The sequence below is a fragment of the Entelurus aequoreus genome, linkage group LG17 (genome assembly GCF_033978785.1).
Source record: "Entelurus aequoreus isolate RoL-2023_Sb linkage group LG17, RoL_Eaeq_v1.1, whole genome shotgun sequence".
Lineage (NCBI taxonomy): Eukaryota > Metazoa > Chordata > Actinopteri > Syngnathiformes > Syngnathidae > Entelurus > Entelurus aequoreus.
This window is the reverse complement of record NC_084747.1, coordinates 41,746,687-41,763,907: the sequence shown is the minus strand read 5'-3', so window position 1 is coordinate 41,763,907 and position 17,221 is coordinate 41,746,687. Positions and strand designations below refer to the sequence as shown.

General features: G+C 39.1%; 1 protein-coding gene across 13 annotated transcripts in view; it reads right to left on the bottom strand.

Annotated features, from left to right (window-relative positions):
- adgrd2 (adhesion G protein-coupled receptor D2) overlaps positions 1–17,221 on the bottom strand; it is a 183,947-nt gene that overhangs the window by 161,362 nt on the left and 5,364 nt on the right. For 3 of the 13 annotated variants that reach the window (XM_062025699.1, XM_062025711.1, XM_062025709.1), the window contains exons 1-2: positions 10,337–10,457; positions 5,918–6,068 (exon numbers count right to left, since the gene is read on the bottom strand). In XM_062025699.1, the coding sequence (XP_061881683.1) occupies positions 5,918–5,971 (54 nt within the window). In that variant the 5' untranslated portion in view covers positions 5,972–6,068; positions 10,337–10,457. Of the gene's footprint in view, positions 1–2,698; positions 3,138–5,917; positions 6,069–10,336; positions 10,464–14,946; positions 14,991–17,221 lie in introns of those variants that run through there. The other 10 variants (XM_062025703.1, XM_062025701.1, XM_062025710.1 and 7 more) reach the window with 7 other exon arrangements.

Below are 17,221 nucleotides of genomic sequence, written 5' to 3'. Positions count from 1 at the left end.
CTGGTTACGATAAGTAAGACGTTAATAACATTAAAAAAAACATAATAGTTAGACAAAAACAAAAGACCCTTTGTAGCACAAACCAGCACAAACGTAGCACAAGTTGGGAGAGATTTTGACAAGATGGGGGGAGTGGGGGGATGGAGAGGAGTGGGGGGGGGCACTGGTTATGAATTACATTATTAACATAGCTAAAAAAAAGGTTAATGACATAAAAACTATAATAGACAAAAGCCTTTCGTAGCACAACCCAGCACAAACGTTTGAACGAAGTTTGGGGAGATTTTGACAAGGTGGGGGGCTGGTTATGAATCATAACACATTAATAACATAATACCTATACAACGTTAATAACATAAAAACTGTAATAGACAAAAAGGTTAGCAAGCACAAACGTAGCACAAACGATTGGGGCAAGTTTGGGGACAAGTTATGACTCATAACATATTAACAACATTACTAAAAAACGTTAATGACATCAAAACTATAATAGTTAGACAAAAACATTGTGTAGCACAAAACAGCACAAATGTGACACAAATGTTTGGGAAAAGTTTGGGGACATTTTGACAAGATGGAGTGGGGGGTCGCTGGTTATGATAAGTAACATGTTAATAACATAAAAATGATAATAGTTAGACAAAAACAAAAGACCCTTCAAACGTAGCACAAGTTGGGAGAGATTTTGACAGGATGGGTTGGGCGCGGCTGGATATGAATGACATTATTAACATAACTAAAAAAAAAATGTTAATGACATAAAAACTACATTAGACAAAAACGCTTTGTAGCACAGACCAGCACAAACGTTTAAACAAAGGGGGGCATTGGTTATGATAAGTAACACATTAATAACATAAATACTATTGTCATGCTTGCTACTGACAGTTTGGTTATGTTTGGGTTTTTCTGTGTTTTGGTCTTTTAATTCCTATTCAGTGTTATTTCTAGTTTTCACTTCTTGTATTTAGAATCGCTTCCTGTTCTGGTGCTCTTGTTTTGTCAGTATTTCCTGTTTGGTCTCTGTGTTTTGAAGCACCTTTACTTGTTAGTATACTTGTTAGTCGGCTTCCTGTGCACCCCCCTGTTGCCAATGAATATACTTTTACCTGCACGCCGTCTGCTATTTCCGCATCCTTGGGGTCACGCTACAAGCAACGCTCACCAAAACCTCGACAGAAATGATCCAGCCCTGAAGGAGGGACCCAGGTGGAACTAAATAGAACTAATTAATAAGAATCAGGTATGCTGACAAGACATGAAACAAAAAGTAAAGGTAAATGATAAATGATAAATGGGTTATACTTGTATAGCGCTTTTCTACCTTCAAGGTACTCAAAGCGCTTTGACAGTATTTCCACATTCACCCATTCACACACACATTCACACACTGATGGCGGGAGCTGCCATGCAAGGCGCTAACCAGCAGCCATCAGGAGCAAGGGTGAAGTGTCTTGCCCAAGGACACAACGGACGTGACTAGGATGGTAGAAGGTGGGGATTGAACCCCAGTAACCAGCAACCCTCCGATTGCTGGCCCGGCCACTCTACCAACTTCGCCACGCCGCCCCACAAGGTGCTTCAAAACACAGAGACCAAACAGGAAATACTGAAAAAACAAGAGCACCAGGACAGGAAGTGATTCTAAGCACAGGAAGTAGAAACTACAAATAACACTGGACAGGAATTAAAACACCAAAACACAGGAAAACCCAAACATGATCAAACTGTTGGTAGCAAGCCTGACAACTATACAATTTTATGAATGGTTATGAATAATAACATGGTAACATGAAAACTAAGGAACTAATAAATGAAGAAAAAACTATAATAGACAAAAACGTTTTGCAGCACAAACCTATCACAAACGTTTAGGACAAGTTTGGGGAGATTTTGACCAGGTGGGGGGCTGGTTATGAATAATAACAGGTTAATAACATAACTAATAAACGTTAATGACATAAAAACTGCAATTGTTAAAAAAAAACATTTTGTAGCACAAACCAGCACAAATGTTTGAACAGCGTTTGGGGAGATTTCGACAAGGTGGGGGGGCTGGTTAAGAATTATACCACGTTAATAACATAACAGCTATACAACGTCAGTAACATAAACACTATAATAGACAAAAAAGTTTCGCAGCACAAACGTAGCACAAACAATTGGGACAAGTTTGGAGAGGTTTTGACCTCAGTAACAGTAATGTGTTATGTTATGAATCATAACACATTAACAACATAACTAAAAAACATGAATGACATTAAAACTATAGTAGTCAGACAATTTTGTACCACAAACCAGCACAAACGTGGCACAAGTTTGGGGAGTGTTTGACTAGAGGGGGGTCTATGACTCGTAAAACTATAATAGACAAACACAGTTTTTCAGCACAAACGTAGCACAATTGGTTGGGACAAGTTTGGGGAGATTATGACAAGATGGGGGAGGGGGTCTGGTTATGTATAATAACACATTAATAACATAATAACTATAAACTGTTAATAACATAACATGTTTGCGACATAAGCGAATGGCAGTGTTATTTTAATATTTGCAATAATAAGGGGGGGAACTTCACATAGGTCAAAGCATGACTTAAAACGGAGGCACCGGACCATGATTAAGGCTAAAGTCAATACTGATTTTTGTTCATACATTTTTGACATAATATAATGTAGAATAATAAGAATGTTATTACCACAAGCGTAAAAAGTATTAATCCAGCATGCACAGGTCCAGTCATCTCTAAATCAGTCTGATGTCCAGTTGAAACAAAAACCTTGTCCAATTCGGTCCTGGGTCACGTCGCTTGAGGAAAAAAAAATGAAAAAAAATCCTTGGCGTTAATGTTTACAGAGTTCAAAGAAACAACTGTTATTCCAGTTTAAAAACTCATAATTGTTCAAAGTCATAGCATAAATAAAACTTAAATCTGCTTTTTTCCCAATCAAGACAGCAGGAGGTCACTCCCTAAGTAATCTGGAAACAGAATCCACACGTGTCGGGCATCTGCAGGTAGATCCATCCAGACTGGTCGTCAAGTACTTCCACGTCCAACATGTCCAGCAGGCGACTGGAGGCAATCGGCAATCCGAGCGTCGGCGTGAAAGGACCGATCTATTCTGCTCCTTCCCTCCGACTCCCTTCAGACACGATCCCCCTCCTTCTCTCGCAAGCCACCCGGCTTTGTCATGCAAATGCAGCCATGTTTTTAAAAGAAGCCAACTTACGCAAGCGGTGTCGAGCGTTTGGCCAAGAGAGTTCATCAAGAGCAGCAGGGGAGCAGACATTTTTACCACACGGCTCTTATTTATGCCGTCTATAGGACTGGAAAGTTAATTGGAGCGTCTGGTTGGGTTCTGTCATTCAAAGTGGTCAACTGTTTGTGGATGCTCAGCTACTCCCGCATCACTCACTATATTCAACATGGGTCTATTCAGCTCATTCAGGGCATGAAGAGGCCTTTTACCAGCAAAAGTCCAAGAACTTTAGGTTCCTGGAACCTGTAGTTCCTGGAACTATATGTTGTATTCATGTCCGGCTCTTTAAATATGCGAGGATCGAAGTAGTGGTCCAGCAAGGGTCTGTTGTCAAAGTGCTCTGGGCCGCGTTTTTCCTCTCTCAAAGAAAAACACCCTATACTTGCATTGTTCTAGGCAGATAGGTCCCACGGCGTTTGCGCCACAGTAGCCATGTTGGTTTGGTGGCCAACCAATTCCTTTACTTCTGTTCAAAAGTCACGTGACGAAAGACAACCTATTCAGCTCATTCAAGACATTAGGAGGTCCTTTCCCACCAAAAGTTCAGGAATTTTAGGTTCCTGGAACCTTTAATTCCTTTTATTTATTTGTGTTTGTTTTGTGCCCTTTAAAAAAATAAAAATAAAAAATTAGTTTTTTAATGTTTTAAACCCCCAATTTCCCCCCGCCCTCACCCCTCCCCCCCAAAAAAATAAATAATAATAAAACATTCTAAGTGGAATATTTGTTGTGAAGTAATTGTAGCTTTTAATGGTCAATAATTCATAGCAACATTGATTTGAATCATTATTATTTTTTGAGCAATGACAGTTAACAAAAAATATATAAAAAATCCCACTAAAATGATTGGGGATCCAAAATGGTCTCTCTCATAAAAGTGCTAAAAATAAGTAATACTTTTTTTTCAACTTCAGATCCATTTGTCAATTGAGTTTTTAGTTTGTATTTATCTATTTTTAAAATTTGTTTCTGGAATGGCGATTATGTAAAAAAATAAAAAATAAAAAAATAAAAATGTAAAAACATTATAATTCAAACCCGTGAAATGTAAATTTAAAAAACAAAAAACAAAACAATTCAAGGTGAAATATTTGATGTGAAGTAATTAGAGTGTTTGTTAGGTCATTAATTCATGTCCACGCTGATTTTGGTTCATTATTATTTTTTGAGCAATGGCAGTTTTAAAGGCCTACTGAAATGAATTTTTTTTATTTAAACGGGAATAGCAGATCCATTCTATGTGTCATACTTGATCATTTCGCGATATTGCCATATTTTTGCTGAAAGGATTTAGTAGAGAAAATCGACGATAAAGTTCGCAACTTTTGCACGCTGATAAAAAAAACCTTGCCCCTACCGGAAGTAGCGTGACGTCACAAGCGGTAGTGCTGCTCACAATTCCCCATTGTTTATAATGGAGCGAGTGATATTAGGAGCGAGAAAGTGACGATTACCCCATTAATTTGAGCGAGGATGAAAGATTCATGGATGAGGAACGTTAGAGTGACGGACTAGAATGCAGTTCAAGAGATATCTTTTTTCGCTCTGACCGTAACTTAGGTACAAGCTGGCTCATTGGAATCCACACTCTCTCCTTTTTCTATTGTGGATCACGGATTTGTATTTTAAACCACCTCGGATACTATATCTTGAAAATGAGAGTCGAGAAGGCGAAATGGACATTAACAGTGACTTTTATCTCCACGACAATACATCGACGAAGCTCTTTAGCATGAGCTAACGTGATAGCATCTGTCTCAAATGCAGATAGAAACAAAATAAATAAATCCCTGACTGGAAGGATAGACAGAAGATCAACAATACTACTATCAGGAGACACCGAACCAAACACTGGACATGTAAATACACGGTTAATGTGTATTCGACGCCTGTCGAAGCCTAGCAATGCTGTTGCTAACGACGCTAACTTAACAACGGGACCTCGTCAGAGCTATGATAAAAACATTAGCGCTCCACCTACGCCAGCCAGCCCTCCTCTGCTCATCAACACCCATGCTCACCTGCGTTCCAGCGATCGACGATGCGGTCGGCGGCCCGCAGACGTAGGAAGTCAAGGTGAGTTCGCCGCTGGCGCGTCTGCTATCCAACAAAGTCCTCCTTGTTGTGTTGCTACAGTCAGCCGCATACACCGATCCCACCTACAACGTTCTTCTTTGCAGCCTCCATTGTTCATTAAACAAATTGCAAAAGATTCACCAACACAGATGTCCAGAATACTGTGGAATTTTGTCGAAGAAAACAGAGCTTTTTGTATTGTGTCCAAAAGGGTCCAAACACTTCCGTGGACCTCGCGACGTCACGCGCATACGTCATCCTCCAAATGCGTTTTGAACCGGAAGTTCCCCGGGAAATTTAAAATTGCACTTTATAAGTTAACCCGGCCGTATTGGCATGTGTTGCAATGTTAAGATTTCATCATTGATATATAAACTATCAGACTGCGTGGTCGGTAGTAGTGGGTTTCAGTAGGCCTTTAAAGTAAAAACAGTCTGCATGGCAGTTCTTTGTTATTAGAGTCAACATTGCAACATTTTCTCCTTACATTTCACCTGGCCTGTCTACAAAAAGGCCCCCGGGCCGCACTTTGGACACCCCTGGGTTAAGCGAGTCAAAGAGTTCACAACTTGAGACTTTACCGACAGAAGAGGGTCTGGAGGGTCTGCATTCTCCTTGGCACAACTGCCAGCCATGACTCATGTCCACCTTAGTCCGACTGCAGATAGGTGGGCCTCTCCCGGCCAGCAGAGTTGAAGTGGAGCAAGTACATTCCTGGAAACTTACCAGCTGCTGAAACAAGGGGAAGGTGGGAGTCGGTCAACTGAGCCACTGAATGCGGCCATAAAAGCAGTCAACAGAAATGCATTTCTATCTGCAGCCCTGAGCAACGTGGACCACAAACTCGATGACACAGTCCTGACACATTTGGACATTCACGCTCTTTGAAATCTTCCTGGAAGAATACAATAATGCAAATGTGTAAATGTACTAAAATGGTTCTGATACGTTCTGCAATATACAGTGGTTTCATCTGGGAGGCCTCCCAGATTATTTTCCTCTAAGGCAGTATAAAAGGATGATGGGAGACTAAACTGAAGTTGAGCAATTTATTCTACGAAACAGGAGTAATTTACATGAATACCAGCGCTGTTGACAATGGACTGAGCTGTCTGAGGGCCAAAGCAGTCTGGAAAATGGTGGCCCGTCTCTCATGCTTTTGTCCACCGAGGTTGCATGCCTGATAGTTAGCTTGACGTGTGTCCTTCGTCACGTTCCTCATGACACCATCACTAATAATATAAATGTGTGTGCTCGAGTGCATTGATCAGGAAACAGGGTAAGCTCCTTGTGTGAATGTCCATGCATTCCCACGTATAAGATTCTACACCAAAATATAATTTATTTATTATAATTATTATTGTTATTATAATTGTGTGAATGTCCAGGCAGGGCAGCACGGTGGCGGAGGGGTTAGTGCATCTGCCTCACAATACGAAGGTCCTGAGTAGTCCTGAGTTCAATCCCGAGATCTTTCTGTGTGGAGTTTGCATGTTCTCCCCATGACTGCGTGGGTTCCCTCCGGGTACTCCGGCTTCCTCCACCTCCAAAGACATGCACCTACTACTCAGTGGCCTAGTGGTTAGAGTGTCCGCCCTGAGATCGGTAGGTTGTTAGTTCAAACCCCGGCCAAGTCATACCAAAGACTATATCAATGGGACCCATTACCTCCCTGCTTGGCACTCAGCATCAAGGGTTGGAATTGGGGGTTAAATCACCAAAAATGATTCCAGGGTGCGGCACCGCTGCTGCCCACTGCTCCCCTCACCTTCCAGGGGGTGAACAAGGGGATGGGTCAAATGCAGACGGCAAATTTCACCACACCTAGTGTTTGTGTGACAATCATTGGTACTTTAACTTTAACTTAACCTGGGGATAAGTTGGTTGGCAACACTAAATTGGCCCTAGTGTGTGAATGTGAGTGTGAATGTTGTCTGTCTATCTGTGTTGGCCCTGTGACGAGGTGGCAACTTGTCCAGGGTGTACCCCGCCTACTGCCCGAATGCAGCTGAAATAGGCTCCAGTGACCCCCCCCCCGCGACCCCAAAAAGGGACAAGCGGTAGAAAATGGATGGATGGATGGAATGTCCATTCACACATATAGGATTCTACACCAAAATATAATGTATTTATTATTATTATTGTGTGAATGTCCAAGCATTCACACATATAGGATTCTACACCAAAATATAGTTTATTTATTATCATCATTATTATTATTATTGTGTGAATATCCAAGCATCCACATATATAAGATTCTACACTAAATAACCATCTATTTATTATTATTCCGCCACAAAACTTTGGCGCGCTGCAAAGCCTACAATTTTGCATCCAATCAGAACCGCTCCAGTATCAAAACGGAAAAAAACAAAAAACAAAAAAAACAACCCCAGATTTCCCATAATTCTCGTTTTTTTCTTATTGATAATGAACAGGCTATTTTTCAAACTGGCACAATTCACACATTTCGCACCTGATTCGAACCGTTCCACCATCCACACACTCCACTCACCTTGGACAATCACCTACTCAGTGGCCTAGTGGTTAGAGTGTCCGCCCTGAGATCGGTAGGTTGTGAGTTCAAACCCCGGCCGAGTCATACCAAAGACTATAAAAATGGCACCCATTACCTCCCTGCTTGGCACTCAGCATCAAAGGTTGGAATTGGGGGTTAAATCACCAAAAATTATTCCCGGGCGCGGCACCGCTGCTGCCCACTGCTCCCCTCACCTCCCAGGGGGTGATCAAGGGCATGGGTCAAATGCAGAGGACAAATATCACCACACCAAGTGTGTGTGACAATCATTGGTAGTTTAACTTTAACTTTACAATCAAACTACCAAGTAAAAAAAAAAAACCAGAATTCCTGGTTTTCCAAAAAATGTGGACTGTGAAAACCTTCCAGTCTATATAAACTATTTTCAACTCTTCCTGGAAAGTTTTCACAGTCCACATTTTTCAGCAAATTCCAACCATTCCACTTTCAAAACATTCTTCTTAGTTGGGACAACAAAGCTATGATTTGTTTTTTCGTAAAAATTCCCGGTTTTCCTGAAATTCGAGGAATTCCGAATTACTATTAAAATTCAAACTGTTACTAGGTCAACATTTTTAAACCGTTTCCAAAAAATCCAACACCAACCCATTTATATATATGTATATTTTCAAAAAATCAAATTTTTCTCAAAATTCCCAAATGTCCAGGAAATTCCCATTCAAATGAATGGACATATTCATAGTTCTACAATGCCCAAAATTCTCAACATTTTGCACCATGTTTGCCCTATTCCAACCTTTCAACCATCAACCCACACACTGCTCTTCACGTATATCGAACACAAAAAATTTAGTCCCATTCCCAAAATTCCCGGTTTTCCTCGAATTTCCGGTAATTTTCTCCCCATCGAGAATGAATAGGAAATACACAATCAACTTTATATCCCACATTTCTCAACCGATTTGAACCATTTCAACATCCACACACTCCACTCACCCTGGACATTCAAGCATTCCAGTTCCACTCACGCATTATCGGCGGTTTGGCGGCTGGCGCACATAGGGCATTCACATGCAATTCCTACCAGAATTGCAAATTCGAGTTAAGTGTGTATCTCTTCTAGCATTCTAAGGTGTTTTTATTCTGCCAACAAAATATTCCCCAAATAATATGAGTACCCCAGTTTGAGAGATTTTCAGTTCTCTCTGGAAATTGTTTTGCTTTAAGTTGCAAACATTCTGGTTATGCGATTTCCTATCACTAGTTGGCTTAGTGAATTTTTAGGTTATTAGCTCTGGATTTTAGCTTAGTAGCCAGCACGCTTGTCTCTCATGCCAGCGACCAAGGTTTCCGAGTCCCGGGCAGAACTGAAAGCAGGAACTGAACCACGTGGGTTACATAAGTCCAAGTTCAGGCCCCAAGTCTCTCTGCACACTTCAGTCCAGTCGATCAAGTGACTTCAACAAGCATTTAGGGGACGTTCACAACACTCAGTAAAGTCACATAAATCCAACCACTTTAAACCCATGGTTTTTTACCACATGCAGGACTACAGTCCTCAACAAAGGTTAAGGCTCCTGTGTGTTTTTTCCCGGTCATTTGAGCAATCTGTCCTGCTTCTAGCCCCAAGTCAACAAACTTTGGTCGGAGCTTTTAATCAAGGGACTTGGCTGCACCGAGACAGCGCTCACAAAGGAAAGCAGGCTAATTGACCTCCTCCCTTTTTTGTGTTCTCCCTTCCCTGCACTGTAACTCTGCTGCCACTGCCACCCAGTGCATTGCCATGGCAACGTGGTGATTGTAAGGATGGTATGGAAACGTCAAACACTCGGTGGGTTCGCATGGTTGGGCATAAAAGACCAGTGACCTACATGTGGAGCACGGGTGGACGCATTTCCCGGAAAAACCAGGAGAGACCAGAATGGAAAACATATTTTTGCACAAATTTACAATCCCACACATGCATGATTTATGTCATGGGTGCCCAAACATCTTGACTTGGGGATATATATATATATATACTGTATATATATACAGGTATATATATATATATATATATATATATATATATATATATATATATATATATATATATATATATATATATATATATATATATATATATATATATATATATATATATATATATATATATACATATAAATGTATATATATATATATATATATATATATATATATATATATATATATATATATACATATACACACATACATACAGTATATATATGTGTTGTGTGTTTGTGTGTGTATGTAATATATATATATATATATATATATATATGTATATATATATATATATATATATATATATATATATATATATATATATATATATATATATATATATATATATATATATATATATATATGTATTTTATTTTATTTTTGGTCATTTATTGACATAATTTTCTGTTGTGAACTTCCCCAAAAGTGTCTCTTATTGTAAATAGGTTCCACTCTATTATTTTCCGTTACATACCTTTTTGTTTCCCTGGGGGGTGATTTGGCGTTGCACCTGTGTGACCAGCTTCAGGAGCACTGACGCTTGGAGCTGTGGAGAGATCCTGTGTACTGTGGACTGTGTGTGACGCCCTTCTGTTCTTTTTTGTTCCTATCAAAAAAAAGGTGAATAAATCCTCCACGACTCAACTCCTGTGTGTGCTTCACTACAAAAGACACAACGCAGAACAGTGACTGTTACATATACTGTATATATATATATATATATATATTAGGGATGTCCGATAATATCGGCCTGCCGATATTATCGGCCGATAAATGCGTTAAAATGTAATATCGTAAATTATCGGTATCACTTTTTTTTATTATCTGTATCGGGTTTTTATTTTTTTATTTTTATTAAATCAACATAAAAAACACAAGATACACTTACAATTAGTGCACCAACCCAAAAAACCTCCCTCCCCCCATTTCTTTCTGTTATCAATATTCTAGTTCCTACATTATATATCAATACATATCAATACAGTCTGCAAGGGATACAGTCTGTAAGCACACATGATTGTGCGTGCTGCTGGTCCACTAATAGTACTAACCTTTAACAGTTAATTTTACTCATTTTCATTAATTACTAGTTTCTATGTAACTGTTTTTATATTGTTTTACTTTCTTTTTTATTCAAGAAAATGTTTTTAATTTAGTTATCTTATTTTATTGTTTTTTTTTAAAAGTACCTTATCTTCACCATACATGGTTGTCCAAATTAGGCATAATAATGTGTTAATTCCACGACTGCATATATCGGTTGATATCGGTATCGGTAATTAAAGAGTTGGACAATATCGGTATATCGGATATCGGCAAAAAGCCATTATCGGACATCCCTATATATATATATATATATATATATATATATATATATATATATATATATATATATATATATATATATATATATATATATATATATATATGTGTGTGTGTGTGTGTGTGTGTGTATGTATATATATATATATATATATATATATATATATACATGTGTGTGTGTGTGTGTGTGTATGTATGTATATCCATCCATCCATTTTATACCGCTTGTCCCTTTTTGGGGTTGCAGGGTGGTGCTGGGGCCTATCTCAGCTGCATTCGGGCGGAAGGCGGGGTACACCCTGGACAAGTCGGCACCTTATCACAGGGCCAACACAGATAGACAGACAACATTCACACTCACATTCACACACTAGGGCCAATTTAGTGTTGCCAATCAACCTCAGGACTACTCAGAACCTTCGTATTGTGAGGCACATGCACTAACCCCTGTTGCACCGTGTTGCCCATGTATATATATATATATATATATATATATATATATATATATATATATATATATATAAATATATATATATATATATATATATATATATATATATATATATATATATATATATATATATATATATATATATATATATATATATATATATATATATATACACATGTATATATGTATGTATACAGTATATGTATGTATATATGTATGTATGTATCAGTGTTGGGTTAGTTACTGAAAACCAGTAACTAGTTACAGTTACTAGTTACTTTATTTCAAAAGTAACTCAGTTACTAACTCAGTTACTTACACCAAAAAGTAATGCGTTACTGTGAAAAGTAACTATTTAGTTACTTCTTTTTTTTCTAAGGCTCCCATTAATGCCCTTTTAGCCTTCATTTCAGTACTGTTATTGCACTGGAGAATAATACAATCTGTTGATCAACTTGACATGCATTTGCATCACTGAACTCTGCTAAGCAATGTGGTCTACATACAACACACAAAGACAAAGCTATGTTACAAAGGCCAATTTGTTTCTGGCCAGAACAAATTGACAAAACTATTTTAAATAGCTGCAACATAACATACATAAGTAACAAACAGCATAATAACAGCATAGCTGTAAAGCAAGAAAGGCAAACACTACATACACAAAGCCTAACCAGGCATTTTTTCCTCAAGGAATTCTGACACAAAATCATGTCTGAAGCCCAGAACACTCTACACATTTCCCCAGTTTTAGTTTAGAGATAAGGAAAGATTGGCCTGGCCCACTAGGATCTCTCTTTATGTTTGTGAACTTTATAGTCTATACATTTAGAGTGATGTGATAATCAAACACTCTAAAAGTCTAGAATGAAAGAGTATATAAGATAATTGACAGCAACGTTCCCTCTAAGGTGCGTGCCTGTGCAATTGTGCACTGCTCAAGCATCCTCTGCGCACGGCAAATATATGCCACGCACAAAATCAAATAAAAAAATAAGCGCATAACAATTTTCGACACGACACGGACACGAATGAGAAAACACTTTTCGTCATCTTTGTTCAAATATTGTAACATCTGTCGAGACGCATTGAGGACATGAATTCCATCCATCACTTTACTGAGCAAAACTCTTTATTGTCGGCCATAAACACATCACCAAAACATTAGTAAAAAAAATGATATCTAGCAAAGGTGGTCATTTTCTGCAGTACAAACCAGACCAAAAGCAACAGCAGCCGCTCGCTCTTTCTCATTTGCGCCAACACATGCACATATGGCACTTAGCCAGTGATGCGTTTACAGCCACACAAAAAGTCGGACAACTCCAACACCACACATAAAGTGTAATTCCAGGTCGTTACACTATGATTTACCAATCAAATGTGTGCTTATTCTAGTGTCATTTATTAGGAATCTTAATTTATAAATATTAATCATGAAATGCTGTTAGTATATTAAATAAATACTAATAAAAATATATTTTTTACAAACAGGAAGTTGCAGTACACATGATACCCTGCTTACATCTCATTGTGCAACATGTGAATGTTTTAATGGGAAATAAATGCAATGTCTGAAAGGGGTACAACTTATTTCCAAAGCAGGACCTCCACCCAGACAAACAATACAAGTACACAGTTCATGAAAAACAATATTCTTTTGTTATTGTCATTGTAATTGGGCCAAAACACTTATATTAGAAAATAACCTCATGGAAATGACTGCTGTCATTTGATTATAATAAGAGAATGTTGTCTGTCTATCTGTGTTGGCCCTGCGATGAGGTGGGGACTTGTCCAGGGTGTACCCCGCCTTCTGCCCGAATGCAGTTGAGATAGGCTCCAGCGACCCCGAAAGGGACAAGCGGTAGAAAATGGATGGATAGAAGGAGATTTAATTTGTTATTTAGTCAGGCTTGGGACAGGTGTGCTGCTGGTGTAGCCACAGTGCGCACGTCTGATGTTGCTCACATGGGCTCCACTGAATACTCAGGGACTTTTTACGTTTGCTCAAACACATGAAAAATTAGAGGGAACATTGATTGACAGAGTGTGTACTTTCAGTGCTGAATGATGAGCAGAGGCAGAGTTAATCCTTAAGTGGTGGTGGTGGAGGGAAAGTGGCATCGGAGTCTCTGTCTCTCTTTACTAGCTTCGTCGAAGCATGTTGCTTATGTAGCTTGTATCAGCAGATTTGAATTGCTGTTTTGGGCAGTAGATGGGATCTTTGATCCAAAGCACAATTTACATTTAACTAAAATGTTATTTTCTTTGTGCTCGACAAAAGAAAAGTAGTGAAAATATCTCCATCTTAACAAACTAGACTTCTGGCTCGGCCATGATCAGCACGCCTCTTCTTTTCCAACGCGGTCCGCAGCGCTCCAAAAAAACACACTCAGATCTTCTGTTTCTAGCCGATACAACATACAAAATAACATAAAATAACGCAGTAACGCAACATGTAGTAACGGTAACTGAGTTACTGAATATAAAAAATAACGCGTTAGATTACTAGTTACCGCCGAAACTAACGGCGTTACAGTAACGCGTTACTTTGTAACGCGTTAGTCCCAACACAGTAGACTTGTGATGTCTCGTGGGCCAAACTGAAGGCTTCAGTGGGTTGCACTTTGCCCACAGGCCATAGTTTGGAACCGTGTTGCGCATGAAATATTGCGGTTGCATCAATACATGCCAAAATCCGTTTGTCATTTCTTCCTTGATCCTGTAAATCTCAGGACAAAAAATGGCGGAATGCTGCCCGCAAAGCGACATTTTTGACTGGTCAGCAGTTAGGTGGGGGCCGTGTTTGCTGGTCCTAATCTGGCAGCAGCAGATAGTCTTTATAGCGGCCTGCGCACCATCAATCAGCCCAGCTCCTTAGGGCCCTGTCGACAGCAGCGGGGGTCATGTCGTCGCCACAGAAACCCCCTTTTTAAAGAAGAAAAAGGAGAAGCCGTATAAACGATATAGGCGCACAAAGGAGGTAAAGTGACAAGAGGGCGAAGGGAATGGGCTGGTCCTGTGTGAGCTGTCATCTTTGCACATGATTAGCTTGAGTCATACAATGCTAACCTGAGTCAGCCCAACTACATATCCGAACCAATCGCCGTGATTTTGGCTTAAAGAGAAAATAATACAAATACAAAAAAAAGAGTAAATACAAATACCTTATTTTCTGGACTATAGAGCGCACCGGTATATAAGCTGCACCCACTAAATCTTAGAAAAAATAAATCATGTATACAGATATATACGTTGTGAAATTAGTTATTTACACAGAAATATTCGGTAAATGTTTATTTACATACCTTAATTGTTTCCAAACGGTGTCTGTAACACGGCAGCAAAAGAGCTGATCAAACAAAACAGAAGTCATCGTCATGGACCCACTAACTGCGGAAGCTAGCTCTCCAATCATCTAATCAGACTCAATAACACCACGGTGACGTTTTAGTGAATTTACTGAGGAATTTGTGACACTGAAACATTACAAAAACAATGCCGTTGTAAGTTAATAATACTAACGCAGACACTCGTAAACGTGTTAGCATATTAGCTAAAGCTAACGATGCTTGTTTCATTACATTACGATAGCACGTACAACTATGCATGAAAACATTCCTAAAGACATCACACATGGAACGGTTTACTAAGTAAGTATTGTTTTAGTTATATTGTAAAACTTGAAGAATGAATGAAGAATCCATACGTGTAGAAACACTATGGAGGGCTAGAAGAAGAACGGGACTTCAACATCCGGTTGAAAGCACTAAATGGATTTACACTACAGCACCTGCAGTGAGTGAACCTGTCCCAAAATGGCGCCATGTGACAAACAATAATAAACCTATTCGGTGTATTTGCTTTTTTACTTTCTGAAATTTACTGTTGATTAAAACAAATAATAATTAGGCTTAAAATCAATTTAAATTTCTTCAGTAAATCTAATAATTCAAAGGCTTTTAAAAATGTTTTTGACCTTTTTCCAAGATTTTATTAATAATTTAGAGTCATTAATGAACGGGCTAATTTGGGGTTCACTTTAAGAAATCAACTTTTATGTATGAAAAATGTAGCTTTTAAAGGTGCCATATGTAGTAATCTGGCCAGAATTGGTACTGCAATCAAGGTCAAAATTCTGTAGTCCCCTCCCACTCTCCATTACTGAGGTTGTCAAATACACAGTCAAATCCGAATCATACTCCAAGGAACTTCAAATGGCAATTGACGAGTCCTACGCTGAAGGTTTCACTTGTTAATGCTTCTTGCAAGATGGTTTACTAAGTAATTATGCCACATTTTACTGATGTCGATTAGCCAAATCATTTGTAAAGTTACGCAGCAATATTTTCGTCGGGAGTCGGGACAGATTGTTGGCATTAACCTGCTAAAATGTCTAGTTTGACCGCACGGACCACCATCCAAATAATTAAGTCTAATAGTATATAATATAGTCTATCTGTGTTGGCCCTGCGATGAGGTGGCGACTTGTCCAGGTTGTACCCCGCCTTCCGCCTGATTGTAGCTGAGATAGGCTCGACCCGAAGGGAATAAGCGGTAGAAAATGGATGGATGGATATTATATAGCACGTAAGCCTACTTTGATGGCAAACCAAGGCCAACAGTAAAATGACCGCCACATTTCATTCAGCATAACCCCATGTTGCATCCAACCTGACGTACTGCATTCTCTTCCATGTACGCACATCACCATCTTTCAGTGTTGAGTGCGATTCTATAAGCCAACACACGTAACGCAAAAACATGTTACGCATAAATCATATAGCCTTGTAATGACGACTATGACTGGTTTAATATGGATTAGCAATCACTTCAGGGTGTCGGGTCAGGACAGCAATTATTCGTTTTGGTGAGTGCAGGAGAAATAATAGATTGTCCAAGTCCAGATTTGCAGGTTCAATTGTATATTGAAGACATGCATGAGTTGTTCGTTTGCGTGTGTGTATGGTTTCCTATACAAACAAATTCAATCATTATACATCAATTAGAGCAGGGGTCGGCAACCTTTACCACTCAAAGAGCCATTTTGACCAGTTTCACAAATTAAAGAAAACAATGGGAGCCACTAAACTCTTTTGAAATTTAAAATGAAATAACACTGTATACAAAGTTTTTTTTAATGCTTTGTGCTATGTATAAACCAGGGGTCTCAGAGTTTTAAATGAATGGCGCTTGACAGCGTCATACTTGCCAAACCTACCGATTTTTCCAGGAGACTTCTGAATATTAGGGCAACTATTCTCTTGAACGTCTACTGTTTTTCACCCATATAACAATAACGTGCCGTGATGCCACAGCATTTAACACCCTCTACAGCATGTTCAAACAGCGCGCCAGCCCAGCCACATGTTGTATGCAGCTTCTGCTTGGACACTAGTGTTCGCGAACAATTCGTTCGAAAGAACGAATCTTTTGAGTGAACGTACTGAACCGAATCACTTCATGAACTGATTCGTTCCATTCTCAGTTCAATTGAGCTCCGCCGCGACCATGAGTGGAACTGGCGCATTCTGTGACTTACTGAACCCTCGACGTCGGCGAACGACGCAGCCAATGAGAGGG